This window comes from Ranitomeya variabilis, chromosome 6 (assembly GCF_051348905.1).
Source record: "Ranitomeya variabilis isolate aRanVar5 chromosome 6, aRanVar5.hap1, whole genome shotgun sequence".
NCBI classification, from domain to species: domain Eukaryota; kingdom Metazoa; phylum Chordata; class Amphibia; order Anura; family Dendrobatidae; genus Ranitomeya; species Ranitomeya variabilis.
The window spans coordinates 272793927-272813287 of NC_135237.1; the positions used below are offsets into that span (position 1 = coordinate 272793927).

At 45.5% G+C, this 19361-nt stretch overlaps 1 protein-coding gene across 9 annotated transcripts in view; it reads left to right on the forward strand.

The window, feature by feature from the left end:
- The window catches only part of LOC143782314 (uncharacterized), a 231213-nt gene that overhangs the window by 166700 nt on the left and 45152 nt on the right, over positions 1-19361 (forward strand). For all 9 annotated transcript variants that reach the window (XM_077269647.1, XM_077269649.1, XM_077269648.1 and 6 more), the window contains 2 exons: positions 4064-4249; positions 15639-15833. In XM_077269647.1, coding sequence (XP_077125762.1) covers positions 4064-4249; positions 15639-15833 — 381 coding nt within the window. The remainder of the gene's footprint in view (positions 1-4063; positions 4250-15638; positions 15834-19361) is intronic.

Here is a 19361-nt window from a genome sequence, read left to right on the forward strand (position 1 = left end):
GCCACCATTAGGTCACGGATTGGGGTGACTTTAGACCAACAGACGGCTATCACATGTGCAGAGGGGCTTATCTTGATTATCCCTCCACTGCCACAATGTGATGAAAAAAAAATACACAAGGCTATTGACCTCTTAGTTTACAGCAGGGGCTTATTTTAGGTATCCCACTGCTCTTCAATATACCATGAACTGCAGGGATTTGTGTATATCCCGCTTACAGTTCCACTTAAACCATGCAGCTCTCTGGCGCCCCCCTTTCCGTCAGGTCAGATTAGGTACTGCACCTAGGGTAATTAGTTGCCAGAAAGGCTGCCTGCTTTGTACTGGCTATTGGGCACGCTGCAGCGACGCGATAAACTACTCCCGCTCAGGCAGGAACAATAATTATCAAGCCGCAGTCGCTACAGTGACACCCAAAGGCCTGCACAGTACGGTATCACTGCCACCAGCCTCGATTAAACGGGTCCGAAGCTAACCCAACAGAGTAGCGTAAATTCCCTTCAGAAGGCTTAGGGTACGTTTTTAGAGCATGGAGGAAGAACTGGCATGAAATAATATACACCACAAAATGTAGGCAGTGCTTTCTCAAACATTTTTACAAAGATGTTACAAATGAGACAATTGCAAATATGTACAAGGTAATTATGAAAATAAAAAAATTAAATGAAGAAAAGATAACACTCACATTTCTCAGATCATTGCATTGCAGGCAACCATACGTCCCAGCTCATTGGACGTGCTCAGGGCTCTCAGGAAATCACAAGAAGACTGAGCTGGGGATCCTGCCACAAACTTAAAACCTGCAGCTAGTGACATCACAGAAAGGCTGGCTTATCCAGACCCTCCTCTCTCTACATTCTGACTAAGTATAAGCTAAATCTTTCTAAGACTTGTAATTCCGCTACTGCACATATCATAGTTGTAACAAACCCAGCATTCATCTCAGAGTACCGTGGGCTTTCTAATGAGATCAAATATGTCCTATTATTTTACAGAGCAATCCCTACTTCTTCACCCGATGGAGTTAGACGCCCGTGTTTAGAGTGATGCGTAGATCCACCGAGGGAAAATAAGAAGATATATCTACCATTTTCCTATCTTACATCGTCTGCCTAATATCTTACAAAAATGGAACAAAGGACTTCCATGATTCCGGAATCTTCTCTAACAGTTCCAGCTAGAGCAGTTGGGAGGGGGCGAGTAACTTTCTTCAGAGCCTGGAATTTATGGCCCGGCCATAAAACCCCCTTCTGCCTTAGATTCAGAAACTCACAGGGAAGCAAAGAGAACCAGAGAGAGGGGGGGTTTAGCCCCCGCAGGCTAGCAAGAAAACTAACTTATGATATTTCATACCATATCGTGACACCTCCCAAAGATTAAATTCTCTGTAAGGCCATGTGCACAAGTTCAGGATTTTTCGCGTTTTTTTCGCTATAAAAACGTGAAAAAAACGCTAACATATGCCTCCTATTATTTACAGGGTATTCTGCATTTTTTGTGCAAATGTATTTTTTTCCGCGGTAAAAAAAAGCAACATGTTCATTAAATTTGCGGAATTGCGGGGATTCCGCACACCTAGGAGTGCATTGATCTGCTTACTTCCCGCATGGGGCTGTGCACACCATGCAGGAAGTAAGCAGATTGTGCGGTTGGTACCCAGGGTGGAGGAGAGGAGACTCTCCTCTATGGACTGGGCACTATATAATTGGTAAAAAAAAAAGAATTAAATTAAAGTGATATACTCACCCTCTGATGGGCCCCCCGCAGTCTTCCCGCCTCTCCGGTGCATGCTGCTGCTTCCGTTCCTATAGATGCTCTGTGTGAAGGACCTGCGATGACGTCGCGGTCTTGTGATTGGTCGCGTGACCGCTCACGCGACCAATCACAAGCCGCGACGTCATCGAAGGTCCTGCACACACACACCATCTATAGGAACGGACGCCGCTGAGGAGATCGGCTGTCTGCAGGTGAGTATAACCATTTTTTTTATTTTTTTATTATTTTTAAACATTCTATCTTTTACTATTGATGCTGCATAGGCAGCATCTATAGTAAAAAGTTGGTCACACTTGTCAAACACTATATTTGACAAGTGTGACCAACCTGTCAATCAGTTTTCCAAGCGATGCTACAGATCGCTTGGAAAACTTTAGCATTCTGCAAGCTAATTACGCTTGCAAAATGCTAAAAAATACGGAAAAAAAAGGAAAAAAAACGCAAAAAAAAGGCGGATTTCTTGCAGAAAATTTCCGATTTTCTTCAGGAAATTTCTGCAAGAAATCCTGACGTGTGCACATACCCTAACTCTCTCTGTGGTGCTGTCATGGGGGAAGGAGAAAGATGTAGTTACTTACTGGTAACTGGATTTCTCAGAGCCCATGACATCACCCTTATATTCCCTTCCGTCACGTGTGGTGAGCACCCTTTCATTTTTTTTGTGGTATGATTTATGTATAGACACGGAGTGTCACTTATAAGTATTATGATAAAATGTTTTAATCTTTTGACAATAACCTAGAGGTCCTCCTATGCTCTAAAAGTTTAGAGTCTAAACCAACTGATGCAAGGGAGGTACCACCCTTTTTATCTATAGGTTTCCTGTCCCTGAAGGGCATATCCCCTCTCTCCGTGGTGCTGTCACGGGCTGTGAGAAATTACGTTACCGGTAAGTAACTACCGTATATACTCGAGTATAAGCCGAGATTTTCAGCCCATTTTTTGGGGGCTGAAAGTCCCCCTCTCGGCTTATACTCGAGTCAAACCCAGGGGTCGGCGGGAGGGGGAGGGGGGCTGTCTAATAATACTCACCTGCTCCCGGCGCGGTCCCTGTCTTCCCCGGCGCCGGCTGCTTCTTCCTGTACTGAGCGGTCACATGGTACCGCTCATTACAGTAATGAATATACAGCTCCACCTCCCATAGGGGTGGAGCCGCATATTCATTACTGTAATGAGCGGTAACGGTGACCGCTCAGTACAGCAAGAATCAGCGGCACCGGGGAAGCCAGGGACCCTCAGGGACCGCGCCAGGAGCAGGTAAGTATAATGGGAAGGGGAGCGCTGCGCGATAGTCACCTGCTCCTCGTTCCAGGCACCGCTCCGTCTTCAGCGTCTTCTACAGTGACACTCAGGTCAGAGGGCGCGGTGACGTAGTTAGTGCGCGCCCTCTGCCTGAATGTCAGTGCACAAGACGCTGAAGACGGAGCGGTGCCCGGAACGAGGAGCAGGTGAATATTAAAAGTGCCGGGGCCCTGAGCATGTGATTTTTATTTTTTTTATTTATTTCTTTTGTTTATCGCAGCAACAGCAAATGGGGCTATAACGTTTGTGCAGCACTATATGGGGCAAGTGTCTGTATTGAGCCATAACGTTTGTGCAGCGCTATATGGGGCAAGTGTCTTTATGGAGCATCTTGTGTGGCCATAACGTTTGTGCAGCACTATATGGGGCAATTGTCTGTATGGAGCCATAACGTTTGTGCAGCATTATATGGGGCAAATATCTTTATGGAGCATCTTATGGGGCCATAATCAACATGTGTGCAGCATTATATTGGGCAGATGTCTATGGAGCATCTTATGGGGCCATTATTAACCTTTATGCAGGATTATATGGGGCATATTTTAATATGGAGCATCTTATGGGGCCATCATAAACTTTATGGAGCATTATATGGGGCTCCTGATTCAATATGGATATTCAAAAACACTTAACCTACTGATGTCCCAATTAATTTTAGTTTTATTGGTATCTATTTTTACTTTTGACATTTACCGGTAGCTGCTGCATTTCCTACCCTAGGCTTATACTTGAGTCAGTAAGTTTTCCCAGGTTTTTGTGGCAAAATTAGGGGGTCGGCTTATACTCGAGTCGGCTTATACTCGAGTATATACGGTACGTCTTTCTGGATGAAACTCAGACGATTTTTCATATTCTCGTTTGCACTTGACTATTCTGATGCGCAGTTGGTACATTGGGCCTTTCAGTGTAGTAATGATGAGTCTTATGTATTCTAAGAACATTGTATTATTTACCATGATTGAGTCATATTTTTAATTTCTCCTAGACTTTAGTCACAGTAAAAAGAGGTCTATATGGTATGGAAAGGAGTATAGACCATCAAGTTCTTCTTCATGCAAGGATGAAGTTCGTTCAGTATCCAATAAGCACTCTGTGACAGAGGAAGCTAGAGAAAGGAAACGATCAAGGAGTGCATCCAAAGATATGTTGCTCAAAGTTACTTTCTCCACAGGTAATTTAAGTATTCAGCCTTTGTTAGAAAGTCAAACTCAAATAATGAGCGGGTGATCCTAGAGGTATTAAACACAATGCAAGTGGATTATTGTGTACTGGTAAACTCGCATACACAGTTGTTGATTAGAATGTGAACTAAAATGAAATAATTACTGACATAGATATATAGATGTCTTTATATTTAAATAATCTAACCAATTAAATACATAAATTAATATTGATTAAAGAAAAATACCACGGGGCCATCGTTGAAGAAAATAACACTATTGATGTTGGAGATGCGTAAAAAAAACCAAACAAACAAAAAAAACAACTTGCAACTCTACACTTTCAAAGAAATGTGTATAAAGCACTGCAATGAACATAAGGTATAAAGTTGATTCAGTTTTAGTTGTGGTTCACTTACATTTTATAGGACACTATAAATTTGTGTTACATCTAACACTATAATGTTGCAAAAAAGATGGGCGAATTTGAGTTTCGCTTATTTTATTTCACTATTCTGTTATATTCTATTGTATTTGCCTGTGCTGATTAGATAGATAATTCATTTTTTATTACTTGATATTATCGTTCGGATTTTAGATCACATAATTTCACAGTGTTGTTTGCCACTAATCCGTTGTGGATTTTTGTTGACCCCTATTTGGAGTTAAAATATTACTAAAGAGGAAATGGAATCACAGTTGAGACAGGAGCTTAGATGATTTTGAAACACGTTTAGTGAAGTGTTGAATATGATTTGTTGCCAGTTATTTGCACTGCAGGCATAATTTTTTAAAGGGAATACCACCCCACCCCCACCCCCACCCACTTTTGGGACATATGTGACCTATTAATGTGGGCATACAAGTAATAGAAATGTTACACTAGTCCTACCTGTATGCCTCATTTTAATGGTCTTGTTGCTGAGAAATGTTATATTTTGTCTTTAACCCCTTCCCGACCTCCGCTGTACTATTACTGCGGTGGTCGAGTCTCCTGCTCCTCCTCCGGCGCTGAGCCCACCTCAAAGCCGGAACATGTCACCTGTTTTGAACAGCTGCTGACATGTGCCTGCAATAGCGGTGGGTGAAACCGTGATTCGCCCGCTGCTATTAACTAATTAAATGCCGCTGTCAAATGCTGACAGCAGCATTTAACTACCGCGCGGCCGGAAATGAAAGCATCGCCGACCCCCGTCACATGATCGGGGGTCAGCGATGCGTCAGGATAGTTACCATAGAGGTCCTTGAGACCTCTATGGTTACTGATGCCGGCCTGCTGTGAGCGCCACCCTGTGGTCGGCGCTCATACAAGCCTGCAATTCAGCTACATAGCAGCGATCTGATGATCACTGCTATGTAGCTGAGCCGATCGAGTTGTGCCAGCTTCTAGCCTCCCATTGAGGCTATTAAAGCATGGCAAAAGTAAAAAAAAAAAAAAAAAAATATAAGTTTAAATCACCCCCCTTTCGCCCCATTAAAAATAAAACAATAAAAAAAAAAAAATCAAACCTACACATATTTGGTATAGCCCCGTTCAGAATCGGCCGATCTATTAATAAAAAAAAAAAAGGATTAACCTGATCGCTAAACGGCGTAGCGAGAAAAAAAATTAGAAATGCCGGAATTACTTTTTTTTGGTCGCCACGACATTGCATTAAAATGTAATAACAGGCGATCAAAAGAACGTATCTGCACAAAAAAAGTATCATTAAAAACGCCAGCTCGGCAAAAAATAAACCCTCACCTGACCACAGATCACGAAAAATGGAGACGCTACGGGTATTGGAAAATGGCGCTATTTTTTTTTTTTGCAAAGTTTGGAATTTTTTTTCACCACTTAGAGAATAAAATAATGTAAAGTAATGACGTGGAGAATCACAATGGCAGGTCAGTTGTAGCATTTTGTGAACCTAGCAAAAAAGCCAAACAACAAACAAGTGTGGGATTGCACTTTTTTTGCAATTCCACCACACTTGGAATTTTTTCCCCGTTTTCTAGTGCATGACATGCTAAGACCAATGATGTTGTTGAAAAGTGCAACTTGTCCCGCAAAAAAACAAGCCCTCACATGGCCATATTGACGGAAAAATAAAAAAAGTTATGGCTCTGGGTAGGAGGGGAGGTAAAACAAGTACGCAAAAACTGCAAGGTCGTGAAGGGGTTAATGATTTCTTCCAGGCTCTGGGGTGTGTGGTGCTATAAGAAATCCCTGCCTTCTGTATTTATTACAATACTACCCCCTCCCATGCACGTCAGGTATGGCATCGGAATCCTGTGCCCTGCACTCCCTCAAAAATTCACACCTCATCCTCCCTTCTATGGGCACTGCACTTGGGGATCTACTGCGCAGGCGAGTCACTGTGACCTCCAGTGTGCCGATAAGATGCTCTTCCCACTTCCTCCCTGTATAGTCATGGCTAGGAACCATGTGTACATAGCGATGCAGGGAGGAAGTGGGAAGAGCACCTTATCGGCTCGCACAGCGCAGGTCATTGAAGCGGAAGTCGCTTGTGCAGAAGATACCTGTATACAGTGCCCATAGAAGGGAGGATGAGGTATGGATTTCTGAGGGGGCGCAGGATTCCGCCCTGAAAGTTTCACTCTTATATGCTCAAAACTATATAAATAAGTCACAACAGTTTGTTGATTCTGTTCTTTGGAGTTTGAGAAGATATGCAGAAGGGGCCTGTCAACTAAAGGGTTGATATCAGATATTTACAGGATTATTAATTCTTCACAAGTGGAACCTCTGTTGAAACAACCCTATGATTAAATGGGAATCTCGCTTTGGGAAGGAGCTGTCTCCCCAGTGTTGGCGAGGCATTTGGGATGAATAGGCCAAATCCTCTATTTGCAGTTTATACAAAGAGAACCAATATAAGATTTTTAATTTTTTTTGGTACCACACTCCAGAACTCCTGAACCCCTAATATCCGAATATATGTTGGCGCTGTGGTTCAGCATCCGGCACTCAATATCACATCTTTTGGTCTTGCCCTGGGGTGGCGGGATTCTGAGAACTGGCGAAAACCTTAATACGAAGGTTTTTTTTCTCCTTCGCCTCATTGGGTGACACAGGACCATGGGGTGTATGCTGCTGCCACTAAGAGTCTGGTACTAAGTGAATACATAAAAATCAACTCCTCCACTGCAGTATACACCTACCACTGACTCCATCTTGAACCAGTTCATGCTTAGTGTCTTGAGGAGGCACATGGGTCTGCTATTCAGACCACAATTTCTTATTTTAATTTTTATTCTATTTTTCACCTTTTAATAATTTCTGTTTCATGGATCACAGGGGTGTGACTGATCCCTTCAGGGTTCCGAGCTCCCTCAACCAACAACAGGCAGGCACGTGGAGTGTCGCCTCCACATACCCCCTCCTGCCCCTTTCCCAAGCCTGAGCTCTATTTTAGGGGCGACTGGTCCCTTCAGGGCACCGATCTCCCTGCACCAGCAACAAACGGATCATGGAGTGTCGCCTCCATGTACCCCCTTCTGCAGCCAGGCTTGCTAACGCCGGACCAATAGCCCTGTTCCATCCTGGGGGAGTTAACCCCTAGTATATACAGAGGCACTGATGGAGTCCGAGCGGCCTCCACTGCATCACCACTGATACAACAGAGGTGATGTAAGAAGGCGGGCGGTAGCTCTCCACATTCCTATCAAAGGGATGGTGGATGGAGGGTTCCTACACCGTCCATGCTGCAGCCCCTGACCTGTAGGCAGAGCAGTCGAGCTCTGCACTTTTTCAAAGGGCCTCCAGACAGGATGGGTAAGTGCCCAGGTCGGGCTCAGCAAGGGTGGTGCTCCTGCAGGGCGGGTTTTTCCAGTTTTCCCCTGGGTGTGTCCCGGCCGGCACCGGAAATTTAGTCCCCAGCTTCTGCGTCTGCTAGGTCATAACCCAGGAGCTCTTGTGTCACGTCGGTGGCCTCGCCCACCCTCTTGGCACTTCTCGCTCAGAGCGAGACTGCCTTTCCTGATCCCAGCAGCCATCTTTTCCTTACCGGCCGCTCCTCAGCACGTTTCCACGGGGACAGAGTATCACATAATCAGCATCCCAGTGGCTATCGCCGGCTGGATCGATAACACCGGGAGAAACTCAGGACCTGGGTAAGAGCTGTACTGCGACACCCATTGGTCCCTTTTTCTGCATTATTCTCCGGTGATTAACCACCAAACTATCTATTGGGGCACTGAGTCAGGACAGACTGAGGTACATCATGTCATTCTCCAAGACATCTAAGAGGGCCACCAAAACAGTGTTTTTTTACCTCATGTACCACCTGTTAGACTTCGTTGCCATGGGGACAGAGTATACCGCTCTGCAAGGCCTGTGATCCCGAATGCCCTCAGGAGCACCCTGCCGCTACCGAACCCAGTGTACCTAGCCCCCCGAGTGGACTTTGTCACTGTCGCAGTCCATGGCTTCACCAGCTAAAGCAATTGAGTCCCTCTAAGACCCCTCATCAGGTCGGGGCATTCGTTTGCCTGTCTTAGAGACTTCCTCCACCATTCGGGACCTGTCGGCCTTCAAAATAAACCCTTAGCACGTCTCCCGGGCACCCTCGCACCTTGGCATCCGTGAGCTCTGTGTTACCGCCGCGGCCCGGTCCTCCGCTGCTCGCCCCGTTCCTTCTGCTCTTGCGTGTGCTGCTAGTCTCTGGTCGCAGCCACGCGCATCTTATGGAGTCGATGTACCCTGAACCGGAAGCGCCGTCCAGCCTATAGGGGTAAGGGATTGAGTGTATCAGGCTGCTTCCCCTCTTTGGAGGCTCCTGATTATTACATGAGTTCCGTGCTAGTAACTCAGGCCCCATACTCTTACCCATGCGCTGCCTCTGCACTATCCTTACCCGACTTCTCTCTTGTTCAGTCCACAGTGCCTGCTGCTGTTGCCTGCCTCCGGGGAGGTAGTCCTTGTAACCGATTCCTTTCCTTTTTGGTCCACGTCCTTGGTTCCTTGTTCTCATCCTCTTCCTCACCAATAGCCCTAGTCCACCAACTTCTCCCAGGTTCTTCTCGATCCCTTTCTGCTACCCCCACCGCACCCTTGCTTCCCTACGAGCCGCCCCTCTCAGTATCGGCTGCCAGGGTATTAGAGTACCCTGGGCTTGCTCCGGAAGGTCCTTGTATAGGGGTCGGTCCCACTAGGTTCTGCTTGCCCAGGGGAGGTTCCATGGTCCAGAGGGTCCACTCTAGGTAGCTTGCCTCCTTGAGGCGTTACACTCCGTTTCTCACTCCCCCTCACCAGGGGTTCGCAGCTACCGGGACTCTGAATACGAGTCCTTCGACCTCGATTCGCCGGATTATCAGGTTGATGGTGGATAGTCTCATAGAGGCCGTCGAAGGTTAATGAGGACTCTTCCTCCACCCTGGATCACGTGGTGTCCTATCCTATGAGGATAGGGTGTTTTACAATCATCCCGAGTTTCAGTACATAGTGAGACGGCACTACCGGACGAGTGTACTGCCAAACCGGACCAGGCAGGCCAAACGCTTCTCAGGTCAGAAGCCTCTTGAGGCGAGATACCCTTTCTTTCCGGAACTGCGGAATCCCTTCTGATCGATCCACCTGTATCCTGTGTGGCTTCCAAAACCCTTCTATCTTTTCGAGATGGATCCTAGATTAAAGATTCCACGGACAATCTGATGGAGAACCTTGCCCGTTCGTTTTTTTGAAGCCTCGGGCTCAGCTTTCTCCCCTTCTTTCGTTGTGACGTGGGTAACCAAAGCAATGGTCTCCTAGGCAGATACTGAGCAGATCCATACCGGGTAGTGAGTTCCCCTGGAGGCAGTGGATCTGGCCAAACGCATCGCTGTGGCCGGGGACTATTTGTTACACGCCTCTCTGGACGCGGCTAACTGTGCTGCGCTTGTGGACTTAAATGCCGTCTCTATTAGGTGAGCACTGTGGTTCAGGGAATGGCGAGCGGACTCTGCGTCCAAGAAATCCTTAAAGGCCCCGTCTCACATAGCGAGATCGCTAGCGAGATCGCTGCTGAGTCACAAGTTTTGTGACGCAACAGCGACCTCAGTAGCGATCTCGCTATGTGTGACACGTACCAGCGATCAGGCCCCTGCTGCGAGATCGCTGGTCGTGTCAGAATGGCCTGGACCTTTTTTTGATCGTTGAGGTCCCGCTGACATCGCTGAATCGGTGTGTGTGACACCGATCCAGCGATGTCTTCACTGGTAACCAGGGTAAACATCGGGTTACTAAGCGCAGGGCCGCGCTTAGTAACCCGATGTTTACCCTGGTTACCAGCGTAAATGTAAAAAAAAACAAACCGTACATACTCACCATCTGTTGCCCGTCAGGTCCCCCGGCGTCTGCTTCCTGCTCTGACTGAGCCGCCGTAAAGTGAGAGCACAGCAGTGACGTCACTGCTGCGCTCTGCTCTCAGCTCTCACTGTACGGCGGCTCAGTCAGAGCAGGAAGCAGACGGCAAGGGACCTGACGGGCAACAGATGGTGAGTATGTACGGTTTGGTTTTTTTTACATTTACGCTGGTAACCAGGGTAAACATCGGGTTACTAAGCGCGGCCCTGCGCTTAGTAACCCGATGTTTACCCTGGTTACCCGGGTGCTGCAGGGGGACTTCGGCATCGTTGAAGACAGTTTCAACGATGCCGAAGTCGTTCCCCTGATCGTTGGTCGCTGGAGAGAGCTGTCTGTGTGACAGCTCCCCAGCGACCACACAGCGACCACACAGCGACGCTGCAGCGATCAGCATCGTTGTCTGTATCGCTGCAGCGTCGCTGTGTGAGACGGGGCCTTAACCTCTGCCTTATCAGAGCGGTCGTTTGTTCGGAGAGAAGCTGGATCAGCTTATCTCTGGCACTACAGGTGGAGAGATTAAATTCCTCCCCCAGCAGAAGGTTAAACGGCCATTTCGCCGCCCACAACAGTCTCTCTTCCGGTCCTTTCGCAGCAATTCCGGTTGGTCCTCTACTGCCAACTCTTCTGGATCGGGGCACTCCCCTCATGGGTACAGAGGTCCCCAGGTTTCATGTAAGACCAACCAGTCGTGGAAGAGCCAACCTAAGCAGTCCAGATCTAAGGGGTCCAGGTCCCATAGATTCTCGCCTAAATGACTCGTGGCATTATCCGGTCAGCGCCGAAGACTATTTGGTCAGGGACCTGGGGTCCTCTGGATACAAAATATAACTTTCTTCCCACCCTTTAGCAAGGTTATTTCCCTCTCGTCCTCCCAAAGCAGAGGCATGGACACGGTCCTTTTACTGGGCCATCTATTGGCTTTGTCAGGATGGGGTCATTATTTCGGTTCCAGAAAGAGAGGTTCGAGGGGAGCACTCGCAGCAGGGCGGCAATGCGCGACATGGAACACATCCTCCACTGGGCCGAGATAAACCACTCCGTCATTTCTGCATTTCACATTCCGGGGGTGGACGCACTGGTTCTTCCGTGGTGTCAGTTTCGTCTTCCGTACGTGGTTCCTCCACTTCCGTTACTCCCGAGGGTCATCGGGAAGATCAAGGTGGAGGAGGTCCCAGTGATCCTGGTCACTCCGGACTGGCCACGCTGGGCGTGGTACGCGGAGTTGGTACAACTTGTCGTCAACGTCCCCTGGCGATTAGCGGATCGTCCGGACTTACACTCCCAGGGTCCGATTTGCCACCAGAACTCGGGCCCTGTGTTTAGTGGCATGGCCGTTGACTCCTGGGTCCTAACACAAGCTGGGTTCTCCAAAGAGGTAGTGTGCACCATGATCAGCGCCTGGAAGCCTGTATCGGTGTGCATCTCTCACCGCACCTGGAAAACCTTTTTTGCATGGTGTAGAGACCACGGTTGTCGTCCTCTTGTCTCCTCCATTCCCACAATATTGGAGGTTTGTCAGTCTGGTCTGGATTCAGGTCTAGTGCTTAGTTCCCCCAAAGGCCGGGTTCCTATCTTATCTGTTTTGTTCCAGCACAGGATCGCTTTCAAGCCTCAAGTGAGGACTTTCTTTCAGGTGGTCTCACACGTGGTGCCTCCCTATAGAACACCCTTCGAACCCTGGGACCTTAACTTGGTCCTGGGTGTTCTACAGGAGTCTCCTTTCGAACCACTGCTCGACGTTTCGCTAACCCACCTTTCATGGAAGGTCGCTTTCCTTGTCGCAGTGACATCAATCAGGCGGGTTTCATCAGAGCTGGCCTCTGGCCTGCCTAATTTTCCAACAGGACAAGGTGGTTCTCAGGTTGTCCCCGTTCTTCTTACCCAAGGTAGTCTCCTCCTTTCACTTTAATGAGGACAAAGGCTCTTCACACTCTGGATTTGGTAAGGGCTCTCAGGAGATACGTCTCACGGACAGTGTCCTTCCGCAAGTCGTTGCTTTATTCATTATTCCTAAGGGTCACAGGAAGGGACTCGTCGCTTCAAAATCCACAATTGCCAGGTGGATACGCTCAACTATTCTAGAGTCTTACCGTCTCAGGGACAAGCCTATCCCAGTGGGGATTAAGGCGCACTCCACTCGTTCGGTGGGTGCTTCTTGGGGCATTCGGCACCAGGCATCGGCAGAACAAGTTTGCAAGACTGCTACTTGGTCCAGTCTGCACACATTCTCTAAGCACTACAACATTCACGCTCAGGCTTCTGCAGATGTGGGCCTGGGTAGGCGAATCTTGCAGGCGGCAGCGCATCTATAGACGGTTGGTACATGGGGTTCGATCTGTTGTCGGTTCCCCATCCAGGGACTGCTTTGGGATGTCCTGTGTGCCCCAATGAGGTGAAGGAGAAACATGGGTTTTTGTGTAATCACCGTAAAATTCTTTTCTCCGAGCCACTCATTGGGGGACACCGCACCCACCCTATTGGCCTGATGGCTGTATTTGGACTTCAGTTTGACATTTTATACCAGTATTTGATGGTTTTGATGTCCTTCTGCTTTTGTCACTGAACTGGTTCGAGCTGGAGCCTGTGGTAGGTGTATACTGCAGAGGAGGAGTTGTTAATTTTTATGTATTCACTTAGTGTCAGCCTCATAGTGGCAGCAGCATACATCCATGGTCCTGTGTCCCCCAATGAGTGGCTCGGAGAAAAGGATTTTACGGTGAGTACACCAAAATCCATGTTTTTTTAGAAGTTGGGCTGGAACCTGCTAATTACTTACTAAATGTTTCTCCTAGAGGGATGGGGAAGAACTCGTTCAAATTATTATTTCATATGTTAACTGCAGCTAGGAGTTTTATTGCTCTGCAATGGAAGCGGACCTCTCGCCTCTTATCAAAACTTAGTCAATATGGTAGTTGATATTCGCAGAATGGGATACATGATAGCTTTAATGTGAAGGTGGACAGATTTTAGGTTATCTGGGTCCCCTGGGATTGTTTCAGGCCTCAAAATTACTTAGGAATTTGTGGATGGGGTTTGTTTAATATGTCATCAAGCATAACTAATATGCACTGCTCAAAAAAATAAAGGGTACACTAAATCCCACATCCTAGATATCACTGAATGGAAATATTCCAGTTGTAAATCTTTTTTCATTACAAAGTTACATGCGTTGAGAACAATATAAAACCTAAAAATTATCAACGTAAATCACAACTAATATCCCACGGAGGTCTGGAGTTGGAATGATTCTCAAAATCAAAGTGGAAAATGAAGTTACAGGCTGATCCAACTTCAGTGGAAATGCCTCAAGACAAGGAAATGATGATCAGTAGTGTGTGTGGCCTCCATGTGCCTGTATGATCTCCCTACAATGCCTGGGCATGCTCCTGATGAGGCGGCGGATGGTCTCCTGAGGGATCTCCTCCCAGACCTGGACTAAAGCATCCGCCAACTTCTGGACTGTCTGTTGGTGGATGGTGCGACACATGATGTCCCAGATGTGTTCAATCGGATTCAGGTCTGGGGAACTGGTGGGCCAGTCCATAGCTTCAATGCCTTCATCTTGCAGGAACTGCTGACACACTCCAGCCACATGAGGTCTGGCATTATCCTGCATTAGGAGGAACCCAGGGCCAACCGCAACAGCATATGGTCTCACAAGGGGTCTGCGGATCTCATCTTGGTACCTAATGGCAATCAGGCTACCTCTGGCGAACACATGGAGAGCTGTGCGGCCCTCCAAAGAAATGCCACCCCACACCATTACTGACCCACTGCCAAACCGGTCATGCTGAAGGATGTTGCAGGCAGCAGATCGCTCTCCACGGCATCTCCAGACTGTCACATGCTCAGTGTGAACCTGATTTCATCTATGAAGAACACAGGACGCCAGTGGCAAATTTGCCAGTCGTGGTGTTCTGTGGCAAGTGCCAAGTGTCTTGCACGGTGTTGGGCTGTGAGCACAACCCCCATCTGTGGACATCGGGCACTCAGACCATCCTCATGGAGTCTGTTTCAAACCATTTGTGCAGACACATGCACATTTGTGGACTGCTGGAGGTAATTTTGCAGGGCTCTTGCAGTGCTCCTCCTGTTCCTCCTTGCTCATTGGCTGAGGTAGCGGTGCTGCTGGGTTGTTGCCCTCCTACGGCCCCTCCACGTCTCCTGGTAGCACCTCCAGCCTCTGGACACTACGCTGACAGACACAGCAAACCACCTTGACACTGCTCGTATTGATGTGCCATCCTGGATGAGCTGCACTACCTGAGCCACTTGTGTGGGTTGTAGAGTCCGTCTCGTGCTACTACGAGTGTGAAAGCACAACCAACATTCAAAAGTGACCAAAACATCAGCCAGAAAGCATTGGTACTGAGATGTGGTCTGTGGTCCCCTCCTGCAGAACCACTCCTTTGAGTGTGTCTTGATAATTGCCAAAAATTTCCATCTGTTGTCTATTCCATTTGCAGAACAGCGTGTGAAATTGATTATCAATCAGTGTTGCTTCCTAAGTGGACAATTTGATTTCACAGAAGTTTGATTTACTTGGAGTTATATTCTGTTGTTTAAGTGTTCCCTTTATTTTTTTTTGAGCAGTGTATAAAGGATTATTGGAGGTTTTTTTTCCTGGTTTCCACATGCATTTGTGTTTTGATGTCACCTATAGGGAAATGTTTCTCAAAAGTTAATCCTTAATGTACTCCATATTAATTGACTTTCTGTCCGTATTATTGAAATGTGAATGTGTTTATTTTGTTAAAATTCATAAAAATTATTTAAATTTTAGATTGCAACTGTACTCAGAAAATATCATCTTGCTTTGTCAAACGGTTAAAAACGTGCAGATGTAAAAGCTTGGCCTTTTTATTATTGTTTCTTAAAGTGTATACTAAAGGCAATAATTATCGGAGAGCTTACTCAACTTTTCATGCTTTATTGCCTGAATCCTCAGCATACCTTTTTGTTTTCATTCTCTTGGCCATCAAACATTTTTAAACTGAGTGTTTTTTTCCTTGCTGTTGCTGCATTGTAAATATTAATCTCTTGATTTTTATAAGGCTCTGTGAGTGAATCAAAAACCGAAAATGTGCAAGAACCGCACGAGTCGCCTACTCTTCATCCAGACAATGAAAAATTAGTAGGGGCCAGTAACCATTTAAGTGAGACCACATCATCATACTGTGAATGGTCAAATATCAATACTGACCGTGTACAAGAAATCAGAGCAAAACGTATTAGAAAACATAGTACAGGCAAGTATTACAATCAGTTTTGCGTGTAGCATGCTAATTTTGTATTGCTTGAACAACTGAAACATAACATTCCTTAACCCCATAGCGCAAAATCACATACAAGTATGCCAGCGCTGCGGAGAGCGTGTATTTAGGGGACTAAAGAGCTCCACATTCACCACACATGCCAGATGCTGGCTGTATGACCTAACCGGCATCTATAATTCTGCGATTTTTCAGTGTTTACTGTGATATATAGGATCAGATCCGGACGATTAAAGTTTCCTAAAGAGACTGAAAAATTAATGAAGCAAAAATATTTTTTTCCCTGTTTAGAAATAAATACATTTTTTGGGGGTTTTGCTGCCTTAAGTCTTATATAACCAAATATAAAATTAACCCGGATAGAAAGCGCCATAAAGAAGGGGGAAAAAAATTGAAATGCCAGGATTGTGATTTTTGTATTTGGCACGCCTTTCCTAAGGAAAATAAAACCCTCAGATTGCACTATTGATGGAAAAATTGAAAGTATTACAGATCTTGGAAAATAAAGCAAACCAGATTATTTTTACAAACCTCTCTGAATTTCTCGGAAACTTAAATGGGAAAAAAAATGTTGGCTTGGTATCGCTGTAGTAATGCTGTCCTGGAAAATCCTGTTTGCAGTTTATTTTCAATTATACAATTAATGCCATAAAAGCTAACTCAACCCACCCCATCTCCCCTCCAAAAAAAGGCTATTTTTATCTTTTTCTTTCCACTTGGGAATTCAAAACATTGCCTCCTGCTAACAAAGCTGTTGGTGAAAAAAAACAAAAAGTTATGGCTCTTGGAAGAAGGAAAAAGATAAGGTTAAAGTAAATGAAAATTGGCTGCAGAAGCGAGAGTTTAAATAGTTTATCCAGCGCTACTTGCTTAATTGGGAGTTGAACGGCCAAGGCCAATGACTTTGTCTCTATACATCATACTTGTGTCCTATTTTAATGAATAGAATGCAAAGGTATGTTTAGATGCAACCTTATCGGAACCACTGACACCCTTAAACCATCTATCTATCACAACTTGTTTTACGAAAATACAATTTTGAAACCAAAATCAAAACAAGTAACATCACCAAGAATAGGAGAAATAAAGATGTATTAAAACTGTAATATGTAACTTCATCCACTTGGTTAATAGTGCATGGACACCTTATACAGTTTATACACCTATGCTATGGGAATCTGTCAACCGGATTGTGCTGTATAACATACAGACACGGTCAGGTTGATGCCATATACTGATTAAAATGATATCTTGGTTGATTAAATCCATCTTGTGTTTGTTTAATCTTTGAGTTAATGATATGCTCGTACTTTGGGGCGGCCTTTGGTGCTCTGCTTAGGTTTTCATCAGTATGGCCTCTGATAGGTCACTGATCCCTCTGTGACTTGCCCCCTAGTTTACATAATGAATATGGTGCTCGAAACCATATTCAAGAAGTTTGATACTTGAGGGTGCTTCATATGAACTGAAGCAATGTGAAAGGAGAAAATGAACTTAACATTTTTTCACACAAATTTTAGTTTAGACCCATTTTTTTTTTTCACAAGGTTAACAGGAAAACATGGACCTAAATTTTTTTAGTGCAATTTCTCCTGAACATTCCGTTAGGCAATATACCATATGTAGAAGAAAACCATTTGGATTCTGACGCATGTCAGGACTCAGAAGTGAAGAAGGTGACGTTTTGGAATGCAGACTTTGATGGAATGGTCTGCGAGAGTCATGACACATTTGAAGAGCCCATGATGTGCTAAAACAGTAGAAGCCCCCTACAAGTTACCCTATATTGGAATTCATGTGGTGTTTTCCTGGTATGTAAATTTTATGTGGTAACATATACGTAAATTGTGTAGAGTGCATTAGGTTGGTTTACGTGAGTTGTGTGATGTACATCAGGTTGTCATACGCGAATTGTGCAAGTCAGAAATGAATTTAGTAGTCCATGGATGTGTGGTACAGTCTGAAGAATTCTTTTATACACCGGCCAGGTGTCGGGGCAGGTGTCGCATTGCATTGCCAAATGGTGTCCTTGCGTATTAGCGTCTTAGGGAGGGACTTGATGAGTGGGATACTGGTGTAAAAGTTGGCTACGTAAAGGTGATAACCTTGACCAAGCAGTGGGTGCACCAAATACCACATAATTTTCCCACTGCCACTGACAGATGAGCATTCACAGGGTTGAATCTGGGTGTCATTCCCTTCATAAACCCTAAACTTGTGGGTGTAGCCTGAGGTACTCTCGCACAGTTTGTACAACTTAATTCCGTACCTGGCCCTCTTGCTGTTGGAATTTGAACCTCCCTTTGAACTGGGTTATGGACTCATTACCGAATTTATGGTTTCTTCACTATCCTCATGTGAAGCACCAGGCCCCAAAAGTAATCATTCCTACTGCATCTACAGGGTCCAGTTAGAAAATAATGATGGGGGGGTTGTGACAAAAATTGCTGGTCGCACAAATTTATCGCGGGCACCATTAGGTTTCCAAATTACTAAGAGAAAAACACTTTGTAGTCTCAAATAGAACCTCTGGTTGCGTCACAAAATCAAGAATCTGTGCCTCAGTCTTCGGGGAGGGGAGGTCCATATGAGGTTAGTAAAGGTTGGAGCTGGTTCATTTTCTGTCTTGGCGTCTTCATATCGCTTCGGGAAGATGCTTTGGAAAAATAAAGGAATGTGTGATCCTCTCCTTCACTGAATGTGTTTGTGTCGGAAGAAAGGAAAGCGTATGCCTCCACCGCTGAATACCGGATGTGAGACGACTTTTTTTCCGTGTGTGTGGTGTAAACTTGTATTTAGAAGAGAAAAAAAATCTAATGCTATCCACTAGTCAAAAAACAAAAAAAAACAAAACAGCGGTTGATCAGTGATATGTTGCTGATTCGCTCACAACCTCTGTAGGATTGACGCACGGATGATTTTGTTTTCCGCTCGGACACTAACTTAGTTCAGTAAAAAATACTGTATTAGACTGTGATTACTATGGTATACTTTTACTGTCCCTAATCTAAATAATTTTTTGAAATTTACAACCGGCGGTTGATCACTGATGTGCGTCAGTGATCAGCGCTCGGCGGCTGTAGGTTGCACAGATCGATTTTTTTTTTTTTATATATATATATATTTTTTTTTCCTCCACCCTGACACCAACCCTAACACAATTCAATAAAAAATACTGTACTAGACTGCTATTACTACAGTATATTTTTTATTGTATCTAAATAGTTTTTTGCTCACTTTTGTTTTTTGGGGTGACGAAAACAACCAGAGAGTGGTGAGCGCTCAACTGCTGTAAGACGCACGCACAGATGTGGTGCAAAAAGAGGGGGAAAATAAAGTGCCTGCCAAAAGAACACACAGTACTAATCAATGGTATGCATCTGATCAGCATCTCAGTGGCTTTTGGATGCACACACGGAGTGGTGCAAAAGGAGGCAGCTGCAGGACGCAAGAAAAACTACCAAAATTCGAGCGATCAAGTACTGATCAGTGCCTGGTGACAGA